At 35.7% G+C, this 13,456-nt stretch overlaps 1 protein-coding gene across 1 annotated transcript; it reads left to right on the top strand.

Annotated features, from left to right (window-relative positions):
* The first annotated feature begins 11,444 nt into the window (after nt 1-11,444).
* Nucleotides 11,445-12,992, top strand: LOC145947474 (uncharacterized). The gene has a single exon (XM_083057257.1). The coding sequence runs from the start codon at nt 11,445-11,447 to the stop codon at nt 12,990-12,992; it is 1,548 nt and encodes a 515-aa protein (XP_082913383.1).
* The last annotated feature ends 464 nt before the right edge of the window (nt 12,993-13,456 follow it).

Raw genomic sequence — 13,456 nt, 5'->3', positions numbered from 1 at the left:
ACGCTTTTTATATATTATTTTTATTTATATGAAGATCTTTGTAATTTAGACTTTAATAATTATATATCTGACGCCTTAACAACTGCGTTGGCTCTTTCTAGCCTACCATATTGTGAATTGTTTTATTCTTGAGAGCCTTACTAATTTTAAGTTTAATTATATATTGTATATACGTATACAATTATATGCATATATGTATATAATATATAATATATATATATATATATATGCATACAATGTAAACATATATGTATATATATACACACACACACACACATACACATAATATATTTATATGACGAAGTATATTGGGATGCAATTCACTTTTTATTAATTATTTATATATAATTGACTTTTTATTTCTTTTTTATTTATTTTATTAATTTTTTTATTAATTTTTTTTTTATTTTAATTACTTAATTACTACTTATTATACTTAACTTTATTATACTTAATTATTTATTTTTATTATTTTATAATTTTAATATTTTTTTAATAATGACATTTCCCAATATAAAATATTTTAAATTTTTTGACGGAAGAAACCACCACCTTCTCGCGGTTTCCGTTGAGCAACAATATGTACGTCGTACATTAGTACAAAATAAATAGGGAATAAAAAGAATAAAATCTTAAACAATATTTATAAATTAAAATATTATTTTATTACAATTATTTCTTTAAAGATAAAAAATCTTTTTTAATAGAAAGGCGTATATATTGGCCAAGAGTGGATTTTTATATATAAAATATACTTATAATTATTAATTATAATTATTATTAATTAATAATTATTTTTAATTAAAATTTTAAATATAAGTTACTTAATTAGAAAATAGAAAGGCTATTCGAGCCATAGGCGGATGTCGGTGCGTCGATTCCAACGAAAATTAATTTTTCGTTGAAATTAACTAATTGTGCACGGGGCACGAATTTTGCTTGGTACACCACCAAGACTTTTATTTGGGAATAAATCCATACTAGATTTTTAATTCCCATATTACCCTCTAACCCCCCTACAGAATTATAGGCGAGAAAAATATAGATCCGAAAGTTGCTGAATCGGGAAACGAACCCGAGACCTTTCGCTTGCCGGGCGACTGCTCTCACCATCTGAGCTATTCAGACCCTTCGACTCTATACTTCTCTCTGCCTTGATAAATAAATATTTGTAAATAACGCCTTATTCAACCAGCGTGAATTAAACACTAAGAATATAACGGCTCTCTATATATCAAATATAAATTAGAAAATAGAAAGGCTATTCGAGCCATACGCGGATGTCGGTGCGTCGATTCCAACGAAAATTAATTTTTCGTTGAAATTAACTAATTGTGCACGGGGCACGAATTTTGCTTGGTACACTACCAAGACTTTTATTTGGGAATAAATCCATACTAGATTTTTAATTCCCATATTACCCTTTAACCCCCCTATAGAAAACAGTTGTTGACTAAAATATTCCTTACAATTTTTAACTTGTCAATATGATAGCGGTCGTCAGAAAGCAAAATCGCACGATCCACTAAACTCTTGATCGTATTGATCTTATAATTAAGAGGGTGGCTAGAATAAAAATTCAGATATCTACCTGAAAAAGTGGATTTTCTATACCAATTAGTCAACAAATTTCAATCCACCTTAATGACTGTATTGTCTAGAAAATTAATGGAGATGTTGATTTCAATCTCTGTGTAAACTTCAAACATTGGTGATAACTGTTAAAAACAATTAATAATTTATCAATTATTGGTTGCGGTGCGATCGCAAATATATCATCCATATATCTGTAAAAGACTGGTATAGTAAAATCCAATATGCTTAAGCAATGCGTTTCAAGGTCGTCCATGACCATGTCAGCCAAGATAGGCGATAAGGGAAATCCCATAGGGCAGCCACAAATCTGATACGCATAATTCATAATAATGTGCAGCCAATGTACTGTTAAAATATATGAAAGATTAATTTTTGGCACGTTTTGAAATATTGAAAATTAAAATTTTTAAGCCGCGAATACCATACGGCGCAGATTTATAGTACGTATATTAAATCAAAAGGTAGTACGCTGGTATGCTTATGGTACCAAAATAATCTGCAAACATTACACTATTAAAATATATATACGATTAATTTTTGGCTCGTTTTAAAATATTGAAAATTAAAATTTTGAAGCCGCGAATCCCATACGGCGCACAATTATATTTTGTATTTTATACCAAAAAATTTGTAGGCTGGTATGCTGATGGTACCATCATAAAGTGCAGAAAATGTACTGTTGAAATATATAAAAGTTTATTTTTGGCTCGTTTTGAAATATTGAAAATTAAAATTTATAAGCCGCGAATACCAAACGGCGCACAATTATATTTCGTATTTATACCAAAAAGTTTGTAGGCTGGTATGCTGATGGTACCATCATAATGTGCAGGCAATGTACTGTTAAAATATATAAAAATTAATTTTTGGCTTGTTTGAAACATTAAAAATTAAAATTTTTAAACCGCGATCCTATACGGCGCGGATTCATTTTACGTATATTAGACCAAGAAGGTAGTACGCTGATATGCTTATGGTACCAAAAAAATCTGCAAACAATACACTATTAAAATATATATACAACTAATTTTTAGCTCGTTTTAAAATATCGAAAATTAAAATTTTTAAGCCGCGAATCCCATACGGCGCACAATTATATTTCGTATTTTATATCAAAAAATTTATATGCTGGTATGCTGATGGTACAACCATAATGTGCAGACAATGTACTGTTGAAATATATAAAAGATTAATTTTTGGCTTGTTTGAAATATTAAAAATTAAAATTTTTAAACCGCGGACCTTATACGGCGCGGATTCATTTTACGTATATTAGACCAAGAAGATAGTACGCTGATGTGCTTATGGTAACAAAATAATCTATAAACAATGTACTGTTGAAATATATAAAGAATTAATATTTGACTCGTTTTAAAATATTAAAAATTAAAATTTTTAAGTCGCGGATCCCATATGGCGCACAATTGAATTATGTATATTGTACCAAAAAGTTTGTAGGCTAGTATGCTGATGGTACCATCATAATGTGCAGACAATGTACTGTTGAAATATATAAAAGATTAATTTTCGGCTCGTTTTAAAATATTGAAAATTAAAATTTTTAAGCCGCGAATCCCATACGGCGAACAATTATATTTTGTATTTTATACCAAAAAGTTTGTAGGCTGGTATGCTGATGATACCATTATAATGTGCAGACAATGTACTTTTGAAATATATAAAAGATTAATTTTTGGCTCGTTTTGAAATATTGATAATTAAAATTTTTATACCGCGGACCACATACGGCGCGGATTCATTTTACGTATATTAGACCAAGAACGTAGTACGCGGATATGCTTATGGTACCAACATAATCTGCAAACAATACACTATTAAAATATATATACGACTAACTTTTGGCTCATTTTAAAATATTGTAAATTAAAATTTTTAAGCCGCGCAGATCCCTTACAGCGCGGATTTATTTTACGAATATTAGACCAAAAAGGTTGTACGCTGGTATGCTGATGGTACCATCATAATGTGCAGACAATGTACTGTTGAAATATATAAAAAATTAATTTATGGCTTGTTTTAAAATATTGAAAATTAAAATTTTTGGACCGCGGACTCCATACGACGCGGATTTAAATTACGAATATTAGACCAAAAAGTTTGTACGCTAATATGCTGATGGTACCATCATAATGTGCAGATAAAGTACTGTTTAAATATATAAAAGATTAATTTTTGGCTAGTTTTAAAATATTGAACATTAAAATTTTTAAACCACGGATCCCATACGGCTCAGATTTATATTACGTATATTAGACCAAAAAGGTAGTACGCTGGTATGCTTATGGACCAAAATAATCTGCAAACAATACTCTATTGAAAGGTATTCAGCAACAGATAGGACAAAATGTAAGGTGATTCTACATGATAAAATAAAAATCAATAATAATTTATCATGTAGAATCACCCCTTAAATTTTGTCCCACCTATTGCTGCACATCTCTGTATATGCGAATCGTACGCGTGAGTGATGCAATACAATATATTTGAATACACGTAGTTAATTGTATTCCTGGGTGTTAGGGAATATGCTGAAAGCAATATTTTATAAAATAAATTATAATATTTTAAAGCGAAACATAAAGATTTGAAATTAAATGCTTATAATCGTCAAAGTCGCGTGAATTTGCCTTACTCTATTTCTCTTCAATATATTGCTTTCGAAAAAAATATGATTTAAAAAATTCATCCATAGTGGGTCTCATATGAGTCCGTGCGGAGTCAATAAATCGAAAAAGTATTATTCAACAAGCTTGAGTTAAGAATTTACAGTTTTATAAAAAGTTAATAAGTTTAAATTTTATAAAAAAGTTAATTTTATAAGTTTCTTTTATAGAAAATAAAGAAAAAGTATAATAAAGTTTATTTTATTTAGAGAAATTATAAGTGTATAATCTCTTAATAAAAAATTTATTAAATTAAAATAAAATAAATTAAGATAAATCTCGTTTAATGCAAAACAAATTATAAATTGTAAAAGGCCAACTACGAGCAATATTTGTATACATATAGTATTCCAAATATATGATATTAGACGTTTCGATTTTACTTAGTCTTCCTCAGTACATAAATTAAAGCAAAAATTTGAACGTAAAGGTCGCCAGTAATGAACAAAACCAACAATATTTATTCTTCTTCGACCTAAGTGGCAAATTTTATTTTTTTTTTTTAAATACACGACGTTTCGGCCTATGGATATGGGCCCTTATCAAGTGATACTATACTGCGTTCACGGAGAGAACGACCACGCATTTCGTTCGGTTCGCGCAGATCCCACCCGACTGACCGCCCATTTTGCCCCCTCCACGCCGTCCAATGGCAAGGCCACACGGCCCTACCCGGCAAAACCGGCATAAGGGTCCCGCGTACAAGCAATCCAAACATTTTTTCGAATTCGAGTTAAACAATAAAGTAAAATCATGAAATTAAGCTTATCTTATAAATAAAATATAATAATATTGTATTAATAAATAATTATTTTTAGTATTAATTTTTAGAATGCTTGGTATTAATTTTTAGATTTGAAAAAAGTAGAATAAATATATTTATAATTTGATAACGCGATGTTCTAATTATTTTACCTATTCCATTTATATAGAGTAAATTGCGCTGGGACCTTAGAGTGCAATGATACGGCATTGAGTAGCGTGCTCGCGTCTTCCCACTCGACCCCCACTCTGCCGAAACCTGCGCCGACCGTGGTCGTTCTCTCCGTGAACGCAGTATAGAAGGATAAAAATGAATACTGTTATATATTCGATTGTATAGCGCGCGGACGTAATACGAACGTACGCGGTTAAATCTAAATACCACCTTTAGGAGAGCTCATGCGCGGGGGTTTAAGGATCGTGTGTGCGTGTACGAAGGAGGAGAAGCGAGTTGCTATTACACACGTGTTCCGACCGGACGTATCGTACTTATCCCGTTATTCTCCCAGTATTCTAACTACTTGTAATTGGGATACCTGTACACATTTTATATTAAGTAACAATGTAGGCTCCCTGCATTGATAAATTACAAATTCAAAAGGAGGCTATATGGAGCCACGCGTAGGGTGTAGGTACGCAAATATTAAAACCAAACTTGTTGGAATAACAAATTTATTGAATCTAAACGTTTCGGTCCTTTCTTTGGACCTTCTTCAGTAAATTTAATACAATAAATAATAATGGGGAATCTACATACTACCGCACGTAGCGCAAAAGCCGTGAGCCCCCCCTATCGATATCCCATTAAATAGACAAAGTGACATAATATGTCATGAGGTACTCAAAAGTGGACTCTAATGACGAGTATAGTGAGGAATTTCCGAAAGGGGGCTCACTCTTACTCACACACTCATCCATCGCACGTTCACACGACCATACGCGGACGCGCCCGACGCACGAGTGAAGAAGATATTCGTTTTGATGCTATTTATAAGGCGCCCTACCACGGCTCATAGCCTGTTATCGAAGTCAATGTCAAACAATGTGTGGAATTTATTTCTCCTTCTCTCTCTCTCCCTCTCCCTCTCCACTCTCTCCCTCTCCCCCCTCTTCCCCACCCCCCTCCGTCTCTCTCCCTCTATCCCTGTCCCCCCTTCCTCTCGCTTCCCCCCCTTTCTCTATCTCCCTCTCTCAAACATACGATGTATGAAGATTAATGTTACAAATTGTTAAGATTTATAAAATATGACATCCTCAGCTTGAGGTATGATTTGAGAGGGCGCTAATGTGTGCGGTGGCGCGTTGTACTTACTCTCCTGACACTCCGCTGTACAGCTCGTGTGTATCAGATATATTATTCTTATTGTAATTGTTCTAAAAACATTGTTCTCAATATATTACCCTTTTTGTTGTACAAATTACTGAGTCATTAATCTCAACAGGTTATGGGCCCAACCACGTAAACACTGCGCTGAATAAAAAGGGAAAACTGAAAAGTTTGATTAGAACGGACAAAAACGTGGTCGGTGATTTTGTGTGAACGTTTTTTTTGTTGCATTCCGAGAGGACTATGGAATTCAAAACGCAAATCGACAAGCTGGAGGGAGCACAAAATTGGCTGGTATGGAAATTGCAAATTGAGCTTGTACTCGAACATCATGAGGTGTTAGAAGTAGCGACAGGTGAGCTCAAGAAGCCAGTAGATGCAGATCCTTCGACGGCTGAAACACAAACCGCGTATAACGTTGCAATGAAGAATTTTAAGAAGAAAGATACAATGGCTCGCCTTATCATTATTAAAGGTTTGAATGATGCAAATTTACAACTGGTTAATACTTGTCTTAGCGCATCAGAAATATGGGAAAAACTGCTTGCCATATATGAGCAGAGTTCAGGTCAAAGACTGGATCGTCTCCTAGGTCAGTTCTTCAACTATAGCAAGAATTCTGGTGAGAATATAGCAACTCATGTGGCAAAGATACAGAGCGTTTTTCATGAGTTAAATGATGAGATGCAACGTCTTGAGAAGGTAAGGTTACCTGAGATAGTTCTGATGAGTAGAATAATGTCGACACTTCCAGATGGACATTTTGAGTTTCAAAGTGTATGGGAGTCGATTCCTCGTGAAACACGGACAGTCAATCTTCTCACAGAACGACTTCGACTCATTGAAGCCAGGTTGTCGATTAAAAATGAAGAGGAATCATCAGCGTTCATGGCAAAGACTAAAAAGAAGAGTATTGTCGGAAAGAAGACAGATAAGAGCGGTAAATCTGACAAGAAAGTTTACAAGTGCTTTAAATGTCAAAAATCCGGGCACATTGCAAAATATTGTAAATAGAAAGACGAAAATTCCGACAAAAAGTCCACAGATTCCTCAAGCAAAGAGATTGGTGAAGCATTCTTATGTGAACTAGAGAAGATTCCAGATTCTGAAATTTGGTTAGCAGACACGGGCTGTACGGAACATATGACGCCGGATGAAAAGATTTTTCATACGTATACAAGGTTCGCAGTCCCAAAAGTTGTAAGAGTGGGAAATAAAGAACCTATTGAGGCAATTGGATATGGTACAGTGATTGTCGAAATGCTGATCGATGGAACATGGATGAAGAATCATCTTAAAGTCGTTTGGCATGTGGCTGAGCTGACTCGAAATCTATTTTCAGTATTATCCACATTGAAAAGAGGATTTAAATTTATTGCTGATGATAAAGAATGCCAGATCGTAAAAGATGGAAAAATTTACATTGTTGGACAGACAATCTGCAAGTTATATGGATTACTGATGCGAGTAATTCAGCCTCAACGACCTGCGTTGGCATATGTGACATCTTCAACTGAAACACTACAGCTATGGCACGAACGTCTCGGGCATCAAGGAAAATCACATGTTCAACATTTTCTCAAGCAACAAGGAATTGAAGTTGTCGTAAATGAAGAATTCTGCGAAGGCTGCGTATACGGGAAGCAACATCGAAGAAGCTTCGGAATTCGCAAGAATAGATCCAGTAAATCAGGTGATATTATACATGTAGACGTTTGTGGGCCCATGCAAAATAAGTCGATTGCTGGTGCTAATTACTATGTCTGTTTCAAGGACGATCATTCAAAGTATCGACGAGTCTTTCTTTAAACAAAAATCTGAAGTTGCTGAAAAATTAAAAATATTTCTAGCAGAAGCGGAGGTAGCTGGTCATGTGATCAAGGAATTGCAGTCGGATGGCGGCTTGGAGTTCGACAATTCTAAAGTTCGATCGATTTTGCAACAAAGAGGAATCAAGATTAGAATGACCATTCCATATACGCCGGAGCAAAATGGAGCAGCCGAGCGTAAAAACCGGACACTGGTTGAAAGCGGACGCTCTATGCTTCACGCGAAGAATCTTCCTCTTAAACTATGGGCTGAAGCAGTCAATACTGCTACATATGTTCTGAATCGAACTGGCCCAACAAGTATTAAAGGAAAAACTCCTCTTGAACTCTGGTCTGGAAAGGAATTGACATCGATTAAATATTTTAAGACATTTGGAACCGAATGTTACGTCCATGTGCCAAAATAGAAACGCCAGAAGTGGGATAAGAGGGGACAAAAAGGAATCTTTGTCGGATATTGCGACGAAAAAGATGGTTATCGAATTTGGATTAAAGACAAAGATACAGTCATAAGAAGTCGCGATATTATCTTCAAAGCTGATAGCCCAACCTCTGAACTGAGACTAAATACACAGAAGGCCGACGAGGAGATAGAAAGCAGCAAAGAAGATACAAGCAGCAAAGAAGATACAAGCAGCAAAGAAGATACAAGCAGCAAAGAAGATACAAGCAGCAAAGAAGATACGAGCAGCAATGAAGATACAAGTAGCAGAGAAGACACAACTAGCAAAGAATTGGAAAAGTCCTCAGGTTCCAGAGGTCATCAGTCCACAGAATCACAACGAAAATTACGTGATCGGAAATTACTAAAGTGTCCCAAGAAGTATGATGAATACGCAATGATTGCTGAAAGTTGTAATCCAAGTTCATTTGACGATGCAATGAATTCTGCTGAAAAATTACACTGGAAAGCAGCAATGGACGACGAGATGGAGTCATTGTTGGAAAATCAAGTTTGGAAACTTGTACCATTGCCGCCTGGAAAGAGATTAATTGATAATCGTTGGGTCTTAAGGACCAAAACAAAAGCTGATGGATCAATTGATAGATTCAAAGCAAGGCTCGTTGCTAAGGGCTACGCTCAAAAATCCGGTATAGACTATGATGAAACCTTCAGTCCTGTGGCGAGATTTGACACCGTCCGCACGATTATCAGTGTTGCTGCATGAAAAACTGCATCTAGCTCAGTTCGATATAAAGACTGCTTTCTTGTACGGTAAACTTGAAGAGGAAGTCTTCATGAGACAACCAGATGGCTACAATGATGGGACTGGTCGTGTATGTCAGCTAAAAAGAAGTCTGTATGGACTAAAACAGGCTCCACGATGCTGGAATAAGCGGTTCGTCACGTTTATCAAGACTCAAGGTCTACATTCCAGTGAACCCATGTATGTTCTACAAGAAAAAAGGCAGTCAAAAGCTGATCATTGTCATATACGTGGATGACGGCTTAATTGCTGGAACAGACATTAATGAAATCAATTTATTTATGGAAGAACTACAACATAAGTTCAAAATAACTGTAGGCTCGGCTGACTGTTTTCTTGGAATGCAAATAAAGCAAGAAAACGATGGATCGATTTCAATCAATCAGGAAGCTTATACGAACAAGATTCTGAAACGGTTCAACATGGAAGAATCAAATCCACTTTTGACTCCATGTGAAAAACAAGAATCTACACCTGAAGACAAGGAGCTGAAGAATACACCATACAGAGAGGCTGTTGGAAGCCTGATATATTTGGCCACAAGTACGAGGCCTGATATTGCCTTCTCTGTAAGTGTGGTATCTCAATCACTAGAATCTCCAAAGCAATCAGATTGGAAAGCGGTTAAGCGCATTTTTAAATATTTGCGTGGTACTTTATCAACTAAATTACTGTATCAAGCTAACTATAAACCCGGAATACTGGAAGCATTCAGCGATGCAGACTATGCAGGAGACATCCGAACAAGGCGATCAACATCAGGTATTGTCTGTAAATACTCAGGTGGAGCCATTTCATGGATGAGTCAAAAACAACGATCGGTTTCTCTTTCCACAACTGAAGCGGAATTTATATCTGCAAGTGAAGGAACAAAGGAGGTCATCTGGTTGAGACGACTGCTTCAAGAAGTGACAGAACTTAATGAAGTCCCTACATTAATGATAGATAATGCTAGTGCAATAAAACTGATTAAAAACCCAGAGTTTCATAAACGTTCTAAACACGTTGAAGTGCGTTATTATTTTGTAAGAGAGAAATACCATGAAGGTGTGATCAATGTAGAACACATTGCAAGTACAGATCAGATCGCGGATATTATGACTAAACCATTGGTTAAAGTACAACACTTGAAATTAGTTAAACTATTGGGTTTGTTAAATTAAAGAAAAACAAGTCAATTTTAAGAGGAAGTGATAAGATTTATAAAATATGACTTATCCTCAGCTTGAGGTATGATTTGAGAGGGCGCTAATGTGTGCGGTGGCGCGTTGTACTCACTCTCCTGACACTCCGCTGTACAGCTCGTGTGTATCAGATATATTATTCTTATTGTAATTGTTCTAAAAACATTGTTCTCAATATATTACCCTTTTTGTTGTACAAATTACTGAGTCATTAATCTCAACACAAATGATTTATGGCTCTCTAAAGGAATTCGATAACAACTAAACGAAGACCGTCTTTCAAGAAATTTGAGGCATATTTGTCACAACAGATATATATGCTTGACTTAGACACTCTGTGTCTTCTTGTCGATTTAGGCCATTTATCTGGCGCCTGATAAACAGCATCTCTGAAACAAGTCTCTTCTTTAGAAACGGTTCCTCATCCAAGATCTCAACGTTATCCCAATCAAATTCGTGGTTATTCAGCCTGTGATCCGAAGAAACGTTTAGATTCAATAAATTTGTTATTCCAACAAGTTTGGTTTTAATATTTGCGTACCTACACCCTACGCGTGGCTCCATATAGCCTCCTTTTGAATTTGACATTTTATATTGTCTAATAAACGAAATACACAACAGTTGGCGACGAGGATGGGATCAACGTAAATCAAGCGTTAAATTGGAAACCACGTTTAGCGAACGTACGTAAAGCGGAGCAATCACGTGGATTTGTGACCACGTGGCACCGAACTTTCTGGAAGAGCGTTTAGTACAGGACGACGATGCCATAGGATGGAAATAAGAACCAAGGGCCAGGAACCTCGGGAGCTGGAAGCAGTAGCACTGTTTCTGTTCAGCCTCCTAGTCAAATAATGGGGCAAGCTGCCGGAAATAGTAAGATTAATGTCGATTTTTTTGATCCGAAGCAGCAAACATTCCAACGGTGGTTACAACGGTTGGAAGGAGCCTTTCGAGTTTTTCGAGTGCTGGAAGGGCAAGAAAAGGTCGCGTATTTGTTACATTTCCTGGGCGTAGAAGCTTTCGGAATATTATGCGACCGTTTAGAACCAGAAGACCCTTATCAAATGTCATATGACGTTTTGCTTAATAAATTAAAGGAATTTTATGCCCCGGAGCCGTTGAAAATAGCGGAAATTTTTGTTTTTCGGAAGCGACTTCAATTACCGGAAGAAAAATGTCAGGAGTATATGGCAGCGTTGCAGAAGCTGTCCCTGCATTGCAAGTTCGGTGAATACTTGAAAACAGAGCTAAGGAACCAATTTGTATTTGGACTACGGAATAAACGTATCCAAGGCCGGTTGCTGGAGACAGCAAATTTAACATTGGAATCAGCTTTGAAGACAGGATGTGGAATGGAGCTGGCAGAGAAAGGCGTCACGGAATTGAAATCGGAAGTATCGGTGGCGGTGGATTTTGTTGGAGCAGGCGCTAAGGCTGCGAAGAAGAAAACTGACGCCAAAGAGGCCAAACTGAGGAATCAGAAGAATAATTTTGGGAAAAAGACAAATTCGTTTGGCGGGTCCCATAAATCTAAGACACATTGGCCTCATAACTCGAAGTCTAATAATGTTACTTGTTACAGGTGTGGACAGAATCATCTGGCGCCGGATTGCACTCTTCCTCGACATATAAAATGCCATGAATGTGGCGGGCTTGGTCATTTACAAAAAGTCTGCAAGAAGAAATGTAAGACGCAATTGTTAGAAGAAGTCTACAGATTAAATGAGATGGAACATTCTCAGTTCCGGGATAAGTTCACGGTCTCTCTGTCTCTTGAAAATCGTCGAGTCATTTTCGAAGTAGATTGCGGGGCTGCGGTCACATTGGTGAGTGAAAAATGGTTGCGAAAAATACTGCCAAAAATAGTTATACAAAAAACACAGTTAAGACTACGTTCGTATTGTAAACAAAACTTTGCGCCGTTAGGTTACGTCAAGGTTAAAGTCCGCGACGTCGACTGTATACGTGAATTGAATATGTATATAGTTCGCTATGATCGAAGTCCTTTGTTAGGTCGTGAGTGGATAAATCAGTTAAGAATTTTAGGAAAGGTCAAATCAAGTTTAAAAGAAATTGAAAACATTAAAATGCTTGAGATTCATGGTCAAAATAAGTTGGAGCAATTATTTAATAAATATCCTGATATTATGAAGGAAGAAGTTCTGTTGATGAGTAAAGTTGAAGCTCGATTAAAATTAAAAAAGAATGCTAAACCGGTATTCCTAAAAAGCCGCGCAGTTCCGTTTAAATTGAAAGAAAAAGTAGAAGCGGAATTAGAGAAATTGGTTCAAGCGGGAATTATGGAAAAAGTAGAATCTTCTAACTGGGCCACGCCGAGTGCCTGTATTAAAAAAAAACCGGTCAGATTCGTATTTGTGGCGATTTTAGCGTTACTGTAAATCCATCATTAATTGTGGATGAACATCCGTTACCTACTATTGATGAACTTTTTGCGTCCATGAACGGCGGAAAGATATTTTCAAAAATTGATTTGAAACAAGCATATTTGCAATTATCGTTAAACGAACATGATCGAGAGATTTTAACTTTAAATACTCATAAAGGTTTATATAGATGTAATCGGTTAATGTACGGCGTAGCATCGGCACCAACGATTTGGCAACGAACAATAGAAAATATTTTAAATGAAATTATCGGAGTTGCAGTATTTTTGGACGATATAAGAGTTACAGGAAAAGATTTAGATGAACACATTAAACGTTTAGAATTAGTTTTTAAAAGATTATCGAAATACAATGTACGCATTAATAAGGACAAATGTGAATTTCTTAAAGATAGTATTAATTATTGCGGATATGTAATTGGTAAAAATGAAATATCTAAAGAAAAACAAAAAATTGAA

The sequence above is a fragment of the Prenolepis imparis genome, unplaced genomic scaffold, assembly GCF_030444845.1.
Source record: "Prenolepis imparis isolate NDT839.2.m4 unplaced genomic scaffold, iyPreImpa1.0 SCAF_87, whole genome shotgun sequence".
Taxonomy (NCBI): Eukaryota; Metazoa; Arthropoda; class Insecta; order Hymenoptera; family Formicidae; genus Prenolepis; species Prenolepis imparis.
This window is presented reverse-complemented; position numbering and strand designations above follow the sequence as displayed.

Excerpts from the sequence above, each read along its gene's own strand:
- LOC145947474 (XM_083057257.1), top strand. The coding sequence starts at position 11,445 with ATGGGGCAAGCTGCCGGAAATAGTAAGATTAATGTCGATTTTTTTGAT.